Genomic DNA, 17,769 nt, shown 5'->3' on the forward strand with positions numbered 1-17,769 from the left:
CTGAAAACCCTAGCAAAATACGGTTCAGCCAATCAAAAAAAGAGAAAAAACAACTGAAAATTAATAATTAAATTATTGCACTAGAAACCTTAAGAGTATAAATATTATTTAGATGCCCAAAATTAATGAATCGAGCATCCAGAAACATTAGTTCTCTCCTTTATATAAGGCATGGAATAAAAATTAGTACATTTATATGTCCTAATTTTTTTTTCCAAATTATAGAAAAAGTCTTATGCAATTTATTTTTGAAAAATATATATCACAATTTAATTAATTATTCTCTATAATTTAATTATCTATCCTTTTAAGTAGGATGTTTTTATTTCTTTACAATCTGCCTAGGAAATTTAAACAGGGAAAACGTTTTCTTCCAAATCAATTGTGGAGCTTCCAGCGTTTTTCTAATTTGTGCTGAAAATCTGTAACTTGAATTGGACAGCGGTAACTGAAGCGTTCTCGTTATTTTTTCCCTCCTGGGTAACTGAAGTGGGTTTTTTAAGGGGTACTGTTTTTCGATAAATTTCCCCTGAACTTGTATACGCTGTTACCGAATTTATTGGAAGGGTTTTTGTATGAGATCATTGTCTGAAAATTTCATCAGAGGATTTAGGGTTTCAATTGCGTATTGAGCGGATTTATATTTGAATTGGTTGCTGGAGGTTTTCATCGAGGTTGCTTGTATAGGAAGTGGGTTTTTATCAGATGGACGTGTTGGGTAACTCTGCTTCTTCTTCTTCGTTGATAGCACAACAAACATGGGAACTGGAAAACAACATAGTGAACATGGATGTCCCCAATGCAGAGTGTGATGCCATATATAGATATGATGAGTCCAGTCAGAGCAAAGTGCAACAGGACAAGCCATGGAGCAGAGACCCACACTACTTTAAGAAGGTGAAGGTGTCTGCATTGGCTCTGTTGAAGATGGTGGTGCATTCTAGGTCAGGAGGCACCATTGAGGTCATGGGATTAATGCAGGGGAAAACGGACGGGGACACTATTATTGTGATGGATGCATTTGCTCTTCCCGTGGAGGGTACTGAAACCAGAGTCAATGCGCAGGCTGACGCTTATGAGTACATGGTGGAGTATGCCCAGACTACGAAACAGGTATGCGCGCTATTCGCGCATTCATATTTCCTTTTTCTTTACACTGTTAATTTTATTTATAGTATGCGTGTTGCTCATTGTTAAAGAAAACAATGATATTCTCGTCACATGAATAGTTTGTTTGTTGCCATTTTTTGGTCTATGTTTTAAGAGTAATTAGAATTTCGTGGAATTGATATAAAGGGTTATAGTATGTCTCTGAAGATATAGTAAGGTGCAAAAGCTTATGTGAATACCTTTTTCCTTAAATTATGAAAAATCTCAGACTAGGTTAGCAAAGGCTCAAATGCACTGATAGTTCATAGCTAGATGGCAATAAAATTTTCAAATATAGTATCTAGCATTACGAACTGTAATAGAAATGTAATATCTAAAGTCAGAGCTCATGTAGGAACTATAATTCAAATTGGGCAATTCATAGTGCAGCTTTTGTGTAATTGTAACAAACTGTTTTTTCAAGACAAAACAGGATGATCGTTTAAGAGTTTTCCCAAACAATAACTGAATTCCTATTCATGGAACATTAACTGCTTTTGATTACCAACAGTTAATTGAAATAAATAAAATAACAATTAACTGAAATAACTATATCAATGATCATTTGTAATAATTGGAATAACGATTAACTGAAAGTAACTGTAACAATGATCAACAGAAATAACTGCAGTAACGATTAATTCAAATAACTGTAACATTGATCGTTAGAAATAAATATAATAACGATTAACTATCTTTCTTTACATACAAGTAAAACAAATGCTTAACATGAAAAGAGGAAGAACATACAAGTAATATCCGGTGACTCTTTAGTTGGTTGTGCAAGCCTCGACTTTTGGTAAGAGGAGAAGCATTGATGTAGGCTTAACCTCCCAACCTCGGACCATACTTATCCCCACACAATCTATTGAATTAGAAAGGCCCTCCTTACCTTCGGATCGGGCTTGGGATACTTTTAGTCTAGCCATCTGAGCATTTCGGTGTTTAGAATGCCCGCACAGTTATGGATGGACATGTCTGAATAACTGACACCACTGACATCAAGTGATCATAGATGGCAAACATGCTTTTAAACAACCTTGGCCAAGGTTTTCTGATGGGTTCAGTGTCCCCGATCACCGCTGCTCGACTTGACAATAGGGGAACAATAAAATGGACAAGCATGAGCTATTAAGTGAAATTATTTTAAATTCATTGTATCACATCTGACTTTTATTTTTATGTCAATGCGGATTCCATCTCACCTCTTTACCCTTTTCATGGCTATACAGCCGGTGAGTCCTAGGTGCTCGGATCTCAGAGCAATCGGCTCTGTCTGTTGATTCATGAATATATATTTCCAGCTTATCACAATTTTTGATTTGAAAAATGTGTTTTTCAAGACTTGTAGAAAATATCATTTGATTTTGATTCCAGTGGCATAAATATATCATGATTTCATAACATGGTTTCTTGGCTTTTATTTGCCATAAACAAACTAACATAGAGAAGGTCAATCCTATGATGTTATGTAAAATGATTTGCATCATGTTGTAAACTGTAGCTTACTGCTGTATAATTAAAATGCAATATCAATTGATAAAGAAAACGTATAGCAATACTTGGGTTTCGGTTTACCACATAACCTGGTATAATATGGAAGGAAAGATGATGTCTTGCTGGACACTGTGATTCGACTCTTCCTTGAAATGATCTTCAGATGCCAAAAACTAGTACAAAATATGTCACGTTTTCAGCAAGAAGATTTATACAAGGCAGAAAAGAGATTGGCAATAGACGTAGAGATGTATCAGATGGTATTGCAGAGATATCGGGTGGTAGATGGAAGTTGGATGCTTGGAAAATATAGAAGTCGGGCGCTTGGTAAATAATATGTCTCCTTTGCCTCTCTCTCGACTTCTTAAATAAAAAGGTAATGTGTCTTGGCTTCCAAGAAGCCGTAACATAAAAGGAATATCTTGGCTCTTGAACGCCAAATAAAAATGCCAAGTGTTACAATCGGTTTCAAGTAAGAAAATGAAATAAAAAAGATGGAAAAAGATTTGAAATTTATAAATTGAAAATAATTATGGTTTATATCTATCTACATGCACGTAGATATAATTATGGGGTGACATCATACTATTTTAAATGAAATAATAATATTATGGTGTCATGTTATTCTTATATCTTTGTGTATGTACATAGGTATTTATTATAATTATGTGATGGAAAGGTCAGTCAAAATCTTTTGAGGTACGTATTATATTGTAATTAAATTATTTTATGTTTTAAAATGTTTGCTTAATAGCTCATGCGGATCCTTCAATTGTATCCTGAAGTTCAAGTCGCTAGGTCCTTACCAAGGCAATTTAAGGTCATACCTGTCATCCTGATGATTGGACTAAGCTAGTATCCCATACCATTGATCCCGTTTAGCAATGCTTCCCCCCTTCATTTTCTCCTGCAATCACTCGTGCAACATTTCCATGATAATAACAAGTTCCCTAATAATTTTCATATTAACATTTAAAAGAATTTAATTATTAACCATAATTCCAAATTCAAGCAATTGCTAAACATTACATTACAAATAATGGATAACGACCATCTTCATTAAACAGTTAATACAACGGGTATAAATAACTACCTACTTCACATGATTATGAAAGAGAAATCCGTTCAGTCTAACGGCTATGAATAGATTAAAATTAGGTCAAAATTTGGGATGTAACAGTAATTTTTAACACCTGATATAGAAAAGATTACTGTATTTTATTTATAACATCCATCCTAACTGAGCAACATTTTGTTTTGAAATATTGTGGATTCAAAATTTTAAAACCCATTTGAATTATAATTATAAGAAGGTTTTTGTGTGGCGGCTAGAATGGCTTCTTTTATGCATGTTATATTATTATGTATCCTTCTCATCATTTAAGTAGAATGAACAATCAGCTCTCGAGTGTCTATTGCTAAAGCAAATGCTATGGAGCTCGATAACATTATAACACATTCTACCCGGAATGAGGTTGGTTTTTTCTCACTTAATTGTTCCTATAGTAAAATTCTTATTTTAAAGCAAGGCCAGGATTTATTAGTCATACAATGTTTTCTATTCCTTGAATCTAATAATACTCAACTACAATAAAGATATTTGCCATACTCATGATTGCATTTAATAGATATTTGTATTGTCATTCACCTTTAAATACAATTATATCTGTTCCAAGCTGCATTGTCTAAAAGGCTCAGGCTAAGAGTTCTAGTTGTTTTGTGTAACTAACTGTAAAACGTTTTAGCTTCTCATCTGCAATGAATCTTATAGCTGTTAGTTGACAAAAAGCGTCTATAACAATATTAATGACAGAAGAGATTACAAATTCTGTCTGTCACAGAGGAAGACCCAGGAGATATTGAACTGTAACCTGGTTACTATGAGATATTTGATTGTCAGGGTTCAATTTTTTTTAAAACTATGCTTAGTAACTCTTTTATTTTGGGTGTCTAGACGTACAATGTCTGAAGACTATTTTCATGGTGAAAGGTACCAACTAGAAATGCTAACTAGTGATTTTACACTGCATGTGATGCAAACAGGCTGGACGAATGGAAAATGTTGTTGGTTGGTATCATTCACATCCTGGTTATGGTTGCTGGCTGTCTGGTATTGATGTGTCAACACAAATGCTAAATCAGCAGTTTCAGGAGCCTTTCTTGGCAGTAGTTATAGACCCAACAAGAACTGTATCTGCAGGAAAAGTTGAGATTGGTGCATTTCGAACATACCCACAAGGATACAAACCTCCAGATGAACCAGTCTCTGAATATCAAACAATCCCTTTAAACAAAATTGAAGATTTTGGTGTCCACTGCAAGCAGGTATTTTTGATTAGACAAAAAAAGGTTTATTATCGGAAGACTTCTTTCATATCTAGTTAACTTTGTATTTGGATGTTTCTCTTATTACGGCAACATGTTAATTAGTCGTACTCATATTATTCATATGTTAACTGATTCATGCAGTATTATGCTTTGGACATTACATACTTCAAGTCATCTCTTGATTCTCACCTCTTGGATCTATTGTGGAACAAGTATTGGGTAAACACTCTATCATCCTCTCCGCTCTTGGGGAACAGAGATTATGTTGCTGGGCAAATTTCAGATCTTGGTAAGTACATTCTGTTGGACTTATTTTTCAAGATACCTTTGCTTAGTGTCTTATGCATCTACAATTTAACACTTTTCTTTCTTACTTATGGTAGTATTTTTAAAATTTTGAGTGAAGAATATAAATAGTTGAGAGGATTTACTATTGAGATTTTTTTAGAGATCAGGATGTCCGTTGAAAATGCCAAAGAACCATTTATTTTGGATATGAACAGGGAGGCCACAAACAAAATCAATGGCATCATCAAAATTGGAAACCGGGCTTTCCGTAATCAAGATGGATCAAGCTAAAAGTATAGAAGTCAAGTGGAGAATCCTTGTTGTAGATCACTAAATTCCGATGCAACACAGTAACTAATTAACTCTCAAACTTAAGATCAGGTGGAGAATCCTTGATGGAGAATTCTGGGAACATGTATGAAATTTTCTGTGGACATGTTGGAAGGATAGTTGCAAAGGTTTAAGTAAGACCTGTGTATGAGATAATAATGTCTACTTAACAACCCCAGCTGCTAGCCCAAAACATCTTCCAAGAAAGATAACGGAAAGAATAGCTTGCTTCGACAATGCAAGATTGATTGAATATGAAATATACAATGAAATGCACTTGGTCATAAAGACAAGGTTGAGACGAGATCATATAGGATTGTGACGTGTGTCTTAACCATATGTTACGATACAACTGCCTCAAACAAATATTAGATGACCTTGGTAACTATAATTGAGAGCGATAAGATATGATAAGACCTTATCTAGACAACTAAGACTTCTAGATCAGCTAGGACCTAAGTAAACGTAATTCATGAGAAAAAGTCCTCTAATAGAAATACTGGGTACAAAACCTTATTCACATCAACACTCATGATATATACATCATTAGTTATGCTTTATTACCCTCTTCTTGGGTCTTACTTTGGAGGCTTTGTGTAGCTGTAACAGTACATTTTTGGTATTGGTTCCAATCTAGATACGTTTTACAATATTCTATGATCCAATGATACTTGATTGCCATGATGGAAGCATTATAATTTTTCTAAATTTTAAAACAATTCTTTCTTGTGCACAACAGTCATTATAAAAGAGAAGAAAAGATATTATTTTTTTAAAACGGAATAAATATATTTCAGATATTGATAAAGGGAGAAAAACTTGTAGTAAAAATCTACTCCTCAAAAGAGATAACATGAAAAGAAAAACATGGAAGGAGGATTCAAGAGACCAAGGACAACTTTCTTCACTCTAATTATCAATCATAGTTGACAAATAATGAGGTGATACAACCTACTTCTTAGTGGAATGATACTCGAAGACAAGAACACTATATTGGGTATATTTTGAATGAAATCCATGTGGATCTCGATATGTTTTGTTTGCTGATTCTGGGCATTGATAAAACCAGAGTGAAATAGGGTTTAAGTTTTAATAGACATGTTAGTAACCCACCCCCCCAAGACAACTTTCTTCACTCCAAGCATCAATAATAGTTGAAAAATAATGAGGTGATGTTGAAGGTTTAGTGAAGATGTACAATCAACTTCTTAGTGGAAAGCTACTCCAAACCAAGAAAACCATCTTGGGTATATTTTGAACAAAATCATGTAATCTCGATTTTTTTGTTTGTTGAATCTGGGCATCAATAAACTAGAGTGAAATCGGGTTTAATAGACATGTTCATACTTTGATAATGTGATTTGGTATTTGTGGAAATATAAAAATGGGTGGCGATTAATGAGTGTATATAAAATGCTTTTGCGTTGCAATTAGTCTATGATGTTTTGAAATGGACTTTGTATAAGTTGATATGGATTTCCACCTTATGCTTCAAATTCGTCTAACTACATGATGATTTCCAATTCACCTTACATGTACTTGCCTAGGTACATGGTGATTTCCACTTGAAAATGCATGCACTTGCCTAAGTCCATGGTGATTCCTACTGCACATTAGTTATATAGGGACCACCCCCTTTTTTGCCCCACGTCTCAGAGACGGGGGTGTCTCAAGGACTTGGGAACTCCATTCCCCTTCCCCAATGGCGCCACCGGATTTTGCCACCTCCACCAAGGACAGGGGACATCCCAATGTTGACTATTTTCTGATTCCCAATGTTGACTATTTTCTGATTTGATTATTTATCTTCAATATTCGATATTCCAATTCAATGCAATGTTCACGTATTTACTTTTTTACATCTTTACATCTTATATTGCAATACATCTTTTCATAACTAGCATTTTAAGTACCATATGTAGAGTATATACAACCCCCCCGTCCCCCAAGGCGGTGTAACTATGGTTGTACCTTGCTGGAGTCACCCTTGTTTGCCATTTCACATTGGTTGTACCTTGCCTAAGTCATTAGTGGTTTCCACTTGGCATATGGTTTCGTAAAAGTCAAAGGTGGTTTCCACTTTCAAGATTTTAACTTCTTCCTAAGTGTAGGGTGATTTCCGCTTAGTGTTTGATGGTTTTGCCTAAGTAGGTGGTGGTTTCCAACCCAAGATTAATAAGCAATCTCAACTACAAAACCATCCCACCTTTCATGAGGTTTTAACAAATTGCTTTGAAATGATGAAACTTGTTGGGAGATCAACTTTGTGAATATGTTTGGAGAAAAGTTTTGGTGGTTTGGAATATTGGACGGAGAGTTTGGCAGAATTAAATAAGGGGCCGGACTTAAAATTCTAAGAAGCCTCATCTTGAAAAGGCTCTCATCGAATTTATAATTGGGATCAATTTTAGCATGGGAGAAGAGTGACTTTAAATATCAATGGTGCAATTTCATTCAAACAATGTGATTTCATTGGTTGAGGGAGGCAGAGGGTAATGGTTAGTTATTCATAGGCTGCTGATTCAATTCAATCAACCATGATTTCATTTTTGGTTAAAGAGGCCTTGGTTCCAATCTAAGGTCACAACTTCCATACAAGACAAATTTATTGATGGAGAGGTTAATGGGAGTCATCCTCTTTAATGGAAATGATCAAGATTTAGTGGCAGACAATTTAAATAAATGCCAAACAATTCATTGGGCTGCTTATGAGGGGCTAAACTTTTTCGTTACCATAGTGGTCTGATTCAAATAATTGAAGAACGATTTCAACATACAAGGATCTTTGATTGAAATGCCAATGGAACAGCAACAGGTATGGTTTTAAATGCCAACGGTTTAATAAGCAATGCGATTAATCGGGGGTGTTTTTGATGGACAACAATTACAAACGGTTTTGGGATTCTACTTAAAATTAGAGGCAATCCAAAAACAGAAGATGGGCTCAACTTTTACATAAACAACAATTACAAATGGTTTTAGGATTCCACTTAAAATTAGAGGCAATCCAAAAACAGAAGATGGGCTCAACTTTTACATAAATGGGATGAGATTTTTATTTAAGAATTGATCATAAGTCTGATCAAAATTAGTGGAGAACGATTGCATTAAATAAGGATCTCCAATTTTAATGCCAATGGAACAGCAACGGATGTGGTTTTAAATGCCAACAATTTAATAAACAATGTGATTAGTCGGGGATGTTTTTGATGCACAATGATTACAAATGGTATTGGGATTCGATTTCAAATAAGAGGCAATAAAAAAATGGAAGATGGTGCTCAACTTCTACATAAATGGGATGGGAGTCTATATAAGAATGACCATAAATCTGATTAAAATAATGTTTGAATTTAATGGCAAGAGCCATAAATTTGATATAAATGAAAATCAAATCCAGCATGGGATGTTAAAGAATTTAATATTGAAGAAATTTGAAACCAATTTGAAATGCCATCAATTTAATCTTATGGAATTCAAACACATTTTAAAGGCTGATTATTTAATCTTCAATGGAATCTGAAAGCATAACAAGGTGCCACCAATTTAATCACAATCACCACACAATAGATTGAAGAGCATGAATTTATTGCTAAAAACTAGGTTGGCTACAAAGAAAGGCATGTCTATTGATGGAGTCAGAGCCTATAAATGGAAGAATGAATTCTGAAATGGATTTTAATAACCTATAAATTCAATTTCTTTCATATATAGAGCAGATTGAATCTGAGTGGGAGCAAATTTCTTCAGTGGAGTTGGGTATTTGCAATCACAAATTGCGGAGTGAAAATATAAATGTGGAGGCAATGGCATTGAAATCTGAGATGGAATTCAAAGACTTTTCAAAGACCAATTAAAATTCTAATTTGGTAGGGATATCGAAGACTTCAAGGAAACTTAATTTAGTTTCAGATTTTAGCATAAAAATCATATTAACTTGGCATCAGCAAGGCGAGGCACATAATGACGCTTGTTTAATGTTTCATATGGCATTTAAGGCTGTTATTTTCCAATTCAGAGATGACTTTTAGTTTGAATTAGTATTGGAAAAGGGGAAGCTTTGAACTTTATTGTTTTATGAGCATTATATGTTTCAGATTTAGGATCACGGCTAAGTCTGTAATAGAAGAGATACAGCCCTTAGCAAGTTTGTTAATCTTTCCTTGATCTGAATTGCAATTTACAATTCCAATGCTAATGGATGGCATTGCAAGGCAGGTTGCAAAATGATGGGAGCTAATACAAGAGAAGGTTTCAAGAAATGGGCCAAAAACCTAAGGGTGGCATTGTTGTGATGTGGAGCCTAATCAGACAGGGACGTTTGTTCGATGTAGTTTTCCCCCAAATTATTACCATAGGGGTTTAATGGCACTACCCCTTGCAAGGTCTTGTGGCAATGCCCCTGGTGCGCTCCCTGTCGCAGTACATGGTGGGTTCGAGGGGCAATGTCCCTGAAGCCAAAAATGAATCTACTATTGTAGAAGGCGCTGACTGCTGTTTTCCTATTGTACGACTTATTCTAGCCCTAATTTTGTAAGTGGCAAAAAGTTTGTATAAAATGGCTTAGGGTTAGGGATTTCATAATCTATGATGATATTGTAGCTTCTTGCAGTGGTATTGAGCTGTAGGGGATTGCAGATTGTAATCACTCAATAATAATAATAGTGGACTTGCTATTGGTGGACATAGCCCAGGGATTGGGTGAACCACGTTAAATCTTTGTGTCTGGGTTCTCTTCTGTATGATTCATTATTTTCTGATATTGGTTATATTTGCATGTAATTGTTATTTCTGTCTGTGGTTAATCCTAACAGGCATGACTATGAGATACTAGTGTTGTTTTAGATTTTTGCCTTTATAAAAGAGCTTTAAAAATGACTCGCAATGCCCAGAATTGAAAGACAAGCTCAGCTAATAGTTGGATAGATCTCCATTTGAACAGATGATCCTTTGCTGAATTTTTAGAGGTACCACTCCCTTTTATGATTAATTTTATGGGGTGTGCTTTTCACCTAAAAGTAGGAACGATAAAGCTAACACCTGAGTATAGGCGTATTGCAAATGCAGGTAACAACTTTGAACTCTATTGTTGTATGAGCGTAATACGTTTTAGATTTAGGATCATGGCTAAGTCTATAATATAAGATATACCACCACTAGTAAGTTTGTTAGACCATTTTGTTGATATGAATTAAAATACCAATGCCAACGAATGGTACAATGATGTTGATTCAAGATTTTTGACTTTCTAAAATAGCTTTAAAAATGAGTCATAATGCCCAAAATTAAAAGAAACTGAATCAACAGTTAGGTAAATCTTCGCTTGAACATATGATCTTCCTTTGAATTTTAGAGATACAATTCCCTTTTATGATATGATTATTTTTATGGGGTGTGCTTTTAACCAGAAAGCAAGAAAGACAACTAACACTTGAGGGTAGGCATACTGTAGATGCAAACAACATATATAGAAACATAGGAAAAAGAGAAAATGGCACGTAGTTTTATCTTTCCTTCTTTTTGGTTGAAAGCAATACACCCAAGGATGCGTGGTTCATACAATAAAATGATAACCCACCGAAAGCAATATTCCAAGGACTTGATCTCAATAGTAATCTTGCAATGAACACCCATGATTTCAATGTTGTTGCCAGAGGGAGAATTCACCAGCAGCTACGACCTCCTGAAGTTGTGGATGATCAAGAAGGATTTCTACGTGAATTATTTCTGGATACATGCTAGGTTGTTTCTTTCCTTGCTTCTAATGCTGCAAATTTTGAAAGTTATTATTTTGATTATGGAAGTTTAGGAAGGAAAACTTGCATTTGGATTGACCATATGAATTGCCTTAACCGTTGATCTTGCATGATAATTTTTGCCAGTTTGAAAATGGGATAGTAAGTATTTTTTTAGAGTACAAGGATGAATTTGCTAAATTGAGAACCATTACCCAAGCCTTGTTGCTCCTGAACATCTTGAGAAACCATGTTAGAACAAGTGTATATATTAGTTTGGTTTGTGTCATCCCTTCAGAATTCTCCAACATAGCTAGAGTAAATTTGTCTCAAGCCACTTGGTTCGAGAGGGTTAGAGTAGGTTTCCTTTCTGTTGGTTAGACTGGTTGTTTCCTTGTCGAGCCTAGGAGCTAATTTGTCCCCAAGTCATTTGACTTGAGATTTCTTGGAGTGGTTCGATTAGTTGCTTGGCTTAGTTTGCTTTAGAGAGTTAGTCTGTGCGTTTGTCTTGGGTCACTTGATCTAAGTAGTTCGGTAGTTTTTTTCCGTTAATTGTCTAGGCCTTCTTTAGTTTAGTTGCTTGCTTGGTTAGTTTAGGTAGAGGCATCCAAGTTCGTGAGAAAGGTGGGGGTGTTCGACAACACACTTTGTCACTTTCCCTGTGGACTTATTTGGTTCATCTCTTGGATATCTCTTTGTGAGGTTTCCTTGAATTGGAGATTGGATTCCTACTAACCTTATCTTGTAAAAAGGATTTGTACTAAATTTGAATTGGATTCATTTCTTGGGTTGGAGGCATCCATGTCTTTCGGTTACAACATATTACTCACTTTTTTCTCCGAGTTCTTTGGGGCTTCTCAAGGTGAAATTGGGATTAATAAAAATTATACACCTACTTCACCACCACTATGGCCTTCCAAACCCTCTACAAGCTTCACTATTTATAAACCAACAATATAAGATTGAAAAGAAAGATATAACATCAAGAGAGAAGAGAAAAGAAAAAAGAAAAAAAAGAAAAATGAAATGACTTGGCTTTTGGTGTGCGAATATCTCTACAGGTGCTATAAAAATAATCACTAAAGCTAGAGCAATGTTTGTGGTTGGCTACAATGGGGTTATGGATGCCTAACTAGCAATGAGGCCCTATCCAGGATGCTTTTAGAGTAAGGATATCAAAATAACTATAAGTCTGATGGATTTGAGAGTGTAAGAATTTGCCTAAGGGCAAAATTCACCCAGGAACTAAGAACTCAAACACAAGTACACAGTAGACCAAAGAGAGAAAGAGTATGATCAAAATAACAATGTATTCAATATGCCATGATTAAGAGTACACTAGGAGAGCCTGTATATAAAGGCCTCTTAGGAAGCACCTAGAATGTCTCTAGAAACAACCAGAAGATAAGACAACTAAGCACCTTATCCAACATTCTAGATGAATGGATAAGAATGACAGTGTCATATGTGTGTAGAAGATTCCTGTGTTGTAGACAACATGTGCTTAAAAGAGATGCGGACCCCCTGTGATGTCATCATGACAACACACAAGAGTGCACAAACTCCTAAGTGTCTCACAAATCAAATAACGCAAAATAATTAAATAGCGCATAAACCTAAGTAAACTTAAGTAAGTGTAATAAGTAAATACTTATTTACACCAACAGCCCCCCTTAAGTGCAATTTAGGGGAATGCTCTTAAGCTTACGAACTAGGATGAAGATGTAGAATGGGTCCCGCTACTAGGCCATTTTAGGTACCCATGTACATAATGAAGATGCAATTTCTCATAAAGCGGGGAAAGAGGGAAAACCTCATGGGAAAAACCCTCCCCCAAAAAGAGAGATAAATAAGGATGCATCGATGGATGGAGTAATCAAGACCCCCCCATTATGACATACATCCGGTATATACAAAAGAGAAGGAGAAGGACAAAACCTTTTAAGAGGAAAAAGTCCCCCCCAAAAAGGAGAAGAAGGAGATGAGATAGTCCCCCCTCCCCTTAAAAGTAGTGTGCCGATCAGTGAGAAACGCTCCTATGTAGAAGCTGATCTACGACCTCTATATGATGTTCCTCCCCTTTGGAAGAAACAATGGCAAGGGTACTTGTGAGATGCGTCCCCTGGATGGAGAAGGAATCTCTATGATGACTGGTATCTCTGAAACCTATTCAAAAGTCCCTGTGTCGATACTGATGATGGCTTCCTCCAAAACTGCTGAAGAGAAGAGCAGATCGAATGAGGAAGGAGGTAGAACATGTCTCAGGAAACCAACAGTCTTCTCAACGGATGAAGAGACCTCCTGCAGATGCTGTAAAGAAGAATCCACAATCACGCCAATTTGGAAGGATTGATCATGTAGAGCATGGAGTTGAGGGTGAGAGTGGGCCCTCGCAACAACTGTAGAAGACTCCTCAGCAAAGAGAAGCGAGAAATCATCATAAAAGTCTCCCATATCTGCTGTGTGTGACTCCAAGAATACAGTTGAAATGTCTGGCAAGAAATCATCACCTAGAAGACCATAAGTACCTAGCAGTGCTAAAGTACATGAATCTGTCACTGCGGCAAAAGATGAAGTATCCGCCTCAAATAGAAGACGAATGTCATCAAGAATATCTCCCACATCTTCAATGTGAGACTCCACGAACAACTGTGCAATGTCTGAAAGGAAGTCTTCGCATGAAGGTAGAGTAGGAAGACATAAAGTATCCTGCTGCACTAATTCGGAAGCATTTGTGGCTGAAATAGGATCAGTGGGAGCAATAGGAGCTGGAGGTGTGATCTCATCTAAAGAGGAATCAACTACAATTGGAGGAATGAGATCTTTTGGGAATGGAGGAATGTTTGGATCTCCATAGGTCTCCCAAAGATACATCCAAAAAACATATGGTTCAGATGACTTAATTTTGAACGTCTTTTGCAGAACTTTATATTCCATATGGGAGAAAAGAGTAGGAATAAGGATATTGATTTGATCAACAATATACTCAAGATCTGGCACATATGGCAGTGCATTGTGCTGAGAGAGATATCTGACCATAAGTTGACTCCATTCCTGATAGTTATCTAGGGTCAAGTAGATCAAATCTGCCTCGTCCATGATGGACCAATCAAAGAAACCTCCAAAAAAAAATAACAAAGAACCCCCCCAATGAATGATTTGAGCACTTGATAGCCACTTGCCAATTTAGGGCCAATTTTTGAAAGTAGTATTTCTGTCTACTAAACCTATAATGTGATTGCAGATCTGGAAAGTAGACAAAAAAAATGCACTTTAAAAAAAAACGGAACCTGATTTGGAGTCCAGATGAGCCCGTACCAAGCATTTTAAGTGGCAAAATTCGAGATTTTGGAGTTGCAGAAAATTTCGGAAATAGAGATCTCAAACCACCTCTACCAATGTGTAGATCATGAAATCCTACCCCAAAACAAAAAAAATTGCTCGCAAAAAGGAGTCCGTATGAGGAAGATATCGCTGTTTGAAAATCGCTGCTGTTGTTATTTTTTCTGAATCGCGGTCGCGCCTCCAAAAAACAAATCGCTCTAGATTTTGCCTTAGATGTCCAATTTGGATGAAACAAAATCTAATCTGGAGGTTTTTAGACCTTCTGAATGTGATGCAAATATCAAATATGCACCAACAAGCTTCAATCTTGACTTGCAAAAAATCTCTCTTATGGCCCTATGGCCAAAAAATTTTCAGAAAATAATGCAGAGCCAAAAAAATAGCAAAGATGCAGATGAAAAAAATGTAGATTTGAAAATTAAATATATAGATCTGAAATGATCATACCAATGCTGCAAATCGGTTCTTCGGGTGTCGATTTGCAAAAATTTTTTGCCTCACAATTGACTTTGGCTTAGGGTAGGCAGCTTTGTAGCCAATTTTCACCGATTCAGTGTTTCGGATGCAATGGTGAGGTCAGATCTGGCGCTGGACACTCCCAATTTCTGCAGTACTCCGGATTCGGGCTGAGGTGATGAAGCAAGTGTGGTCTCGAATGGCTATGTGATGAGAAAATCTCTACGCTCTGATACTATGTAAGAATTTGCCTAAGGGCAAAATTCACTCAGGAACTAAGAACTCAAACACAAGCACACAATAGACCAAAGAGAGAGAGAGTATGGTCAGAATGACAATGTATTCAATATGCCATGATTAAGAGTACACTAGGAGAGCCTGTATATAAAGGCCTCTCAGGAAGCACCTAGAATGTCTCTAGAAACAACCAGAAGATAAGACAATTAAGCACCTTATCCAACATTCTAGATGAATGGATAAGAATGACAAAGTGTCATATGTGTGTAGAAGATTCCTGTGTTGTAGACAACATGTGCTTAAGAGAGGTGCGGACCCCCTGTGATGTCATTATGACAACACACAAGAGTGCACAAACTCATAAGTGTCTCACAAATCAAATAATGCAAAATAATTAAATAATGCATAAGCCTAAGTAAACTTAAGTGTAATAAGTAAATACTTATTTACACCAATAGAGAGGTTTTCTAGGTTCTTGTCAAGCAGGAAATGAATACACCTGCACACACGTGTGTAATGAAGGATGAAGATGCTTTAGCCAAATTTCATGGTTTCTTCCATTTTGAGTGCATTTCCTAGTTGTTTGATAGGTGGAAGGGGATTTAATCAAAGGTTCTTGATTCTGCACAAGTCTTATTCTCGAAATGTTTAGGAACATCTCCTTGGGTGGGTGCTAGATGTTGTGTGGTTTTCGCACCATCGCCCCGTTGCAAATGTTGACCTCCTCTTTTTTGTTTTAGCTAGTAGTAGTTGTCTTAGGCGGTTTTGGTTGGCAACATTTTTTGAAGTCTCCAAGTCTAGGGTGAATTTGAGCAATTTTGGGTTGTTGCTTAGTGGTTTTTGCATGGGGTTTGTGCGTGCACTTCAGTGCCACTAAGAGGATTTTTTTTTGTGTGGCCTAAATCCAAGTGGAGAGTGAAATTTTAGTTTGGGAGAGATGGGTTTCTAGGTTTGGGAAGGGGCCCGAAGTTTGTGAATGAACCAACTTCTGGGGAAATTCGACCCTCTTCCAAAATTTCTTTTTCAAAAATTTCAGATCTTCTGAAATATCCCCCTTTTGTGGAAATTTTTGGTCTACTGAAATTTCCCTTTTGTGGAAACTTTGGATCTTCCAAAGGCTTCCCCTTCCTCATTTCTCCCAAGAATCTCAAGATTGGGCCTTTTATTCAGTGATAACTCAAGCATTGCAATTTTAGAACAATGGGGGGTAGAAATTAATAACTTTTTGAAAGAATTTTTCCTTTGGTAGAAATTTTGCAACTTTAGAATTTTCCACTTCAGTGGAAATTTAAGCTCAAAATTTTCCACCAGTGGAAATTTCACGTCTTTTGAAATTCCCCAACATTGAGTCTCTTAAGTTTTGCCATCCTCTTAAGGCATTAGTAGATCAATTTATGGCATGAAGGCAATATCATGAACAAGAGCAGTGCAAGGAACGTTCAAATGAAGAAATTTTAAGAACACCATGTCTGGTGGAAATTTTGCCACTTTGGAAATTTCCATTTTCCCTTCGGTGGAAAATTCGCATCTTCTGAATATTCCCCAGCCAACTATCATTCTTTGTTAATTGCCAAAACCATCCTACCTCTCATCGACAAAATAAAGAAATTTTGAGGAGAGAGAAAGTGACGAAAATTAGAAATAATAATATTAAATGGTTTTGGATTGTAATGAGATTAAAATTTGTCTCAACTTTGCAAAATGGTTGTTTTTAAATTGGGATGAATTTTGTTCATTATTGATGTGATTTTATTTTCAAATTTTTCAAAAACATAATTTTTTCTCCTATATCTTGCAAGGTGAATCTGAGAGGAGAGGCTGAATTGAAATTCATTCTTGGAAAATTAGAACGTTGTTGGTGCACACACTCTCCATCATCACGCCAACAAAAGGAGAAGCTAGAGGGCAAGGTGATGATTTGGGCCTCAAAACTTCAAGTGGGGGTACTACAAGAAGATGGTTTAAGCTTGAGGATTCGAGTGAGAAGGGAGGATTCATGGTCAAGCTATCAATCTGCAAACCCAAGTTGGAATCAAGAGCAAATTTAGGGAAGTACAGAGGATCTAGCTACATAAGGACATGTTCAAGGAGGATCAAGAGAGATCAAGTTCATGAAGACGCAAGTGATTCAAGTCAATTCCATGAGGAAATTTTGAAGGATAGAGAAAATCACAAATGTTGGGAGATACTCTATAAGCCAAGACTCTAAGCACACGATAAGGATGATGAGGTGGCAATTGTTTGTCTCCTCCAATTAGAAAATTTCAGTTTCAAGCACAGTCAATCAAATTGTGCCAAGTATCTGATTTTCTCATTGGCTATCAAAATTATTGTAATTTTCTTATTGGGCCATAAATTGGTGCCTTCATGTAATTGGTTGTAAATGGGGCAACCCTAATTAGTG

General features: G+C 36.2%; 1 protein-coding gene across 1 annotated transcript in view; it reads left to right on the forward strand.

The window, feature by feature from the left end:
* The first annotated feature begins 339 nt into the window (after nt 1–339).
* Nucleotides 340–17,769, forward strand: part of LOC149559228 (COP9 signalosome complex subunit 5-like) — a 42,600-nt gene continuing 25,170 nt past the window's right edge. The window contains exons 1-3 of the mRNA XM_089833157.1: nt 340–1,113; nt 4,690–4,971; nt 5,116–5,263. Of these exons, the coding sequence (XP_089689283.1) occupies nt 706–1,113; nt 4,690–4,971; nt 5,116–5,263 (838 nt within the window). The 5' untranslated portion in view covers nt 340–705. The remainder of the gene's footprint in view (nt 1,114–4,689; nt 4,972–5,115; nt 5,264–17,769) is intronic.

Source organism: Cupressus sempervirens, chromosome 5 (genome assembly GCF_028749045.1).
Source record: "Cupressus sempervirens isolate cs-2001-9-10 chromosome 5, ASM2874904v1, whole genome shotgun sequence".
NCBI classification, from domain to species: domain Eukaryota; kingdom Viridiplantae; phylum Streptophyta; class Pinopsida; order Cupressales; family Cupressaceae; genus Cupressus; species Cupressus sempervirens.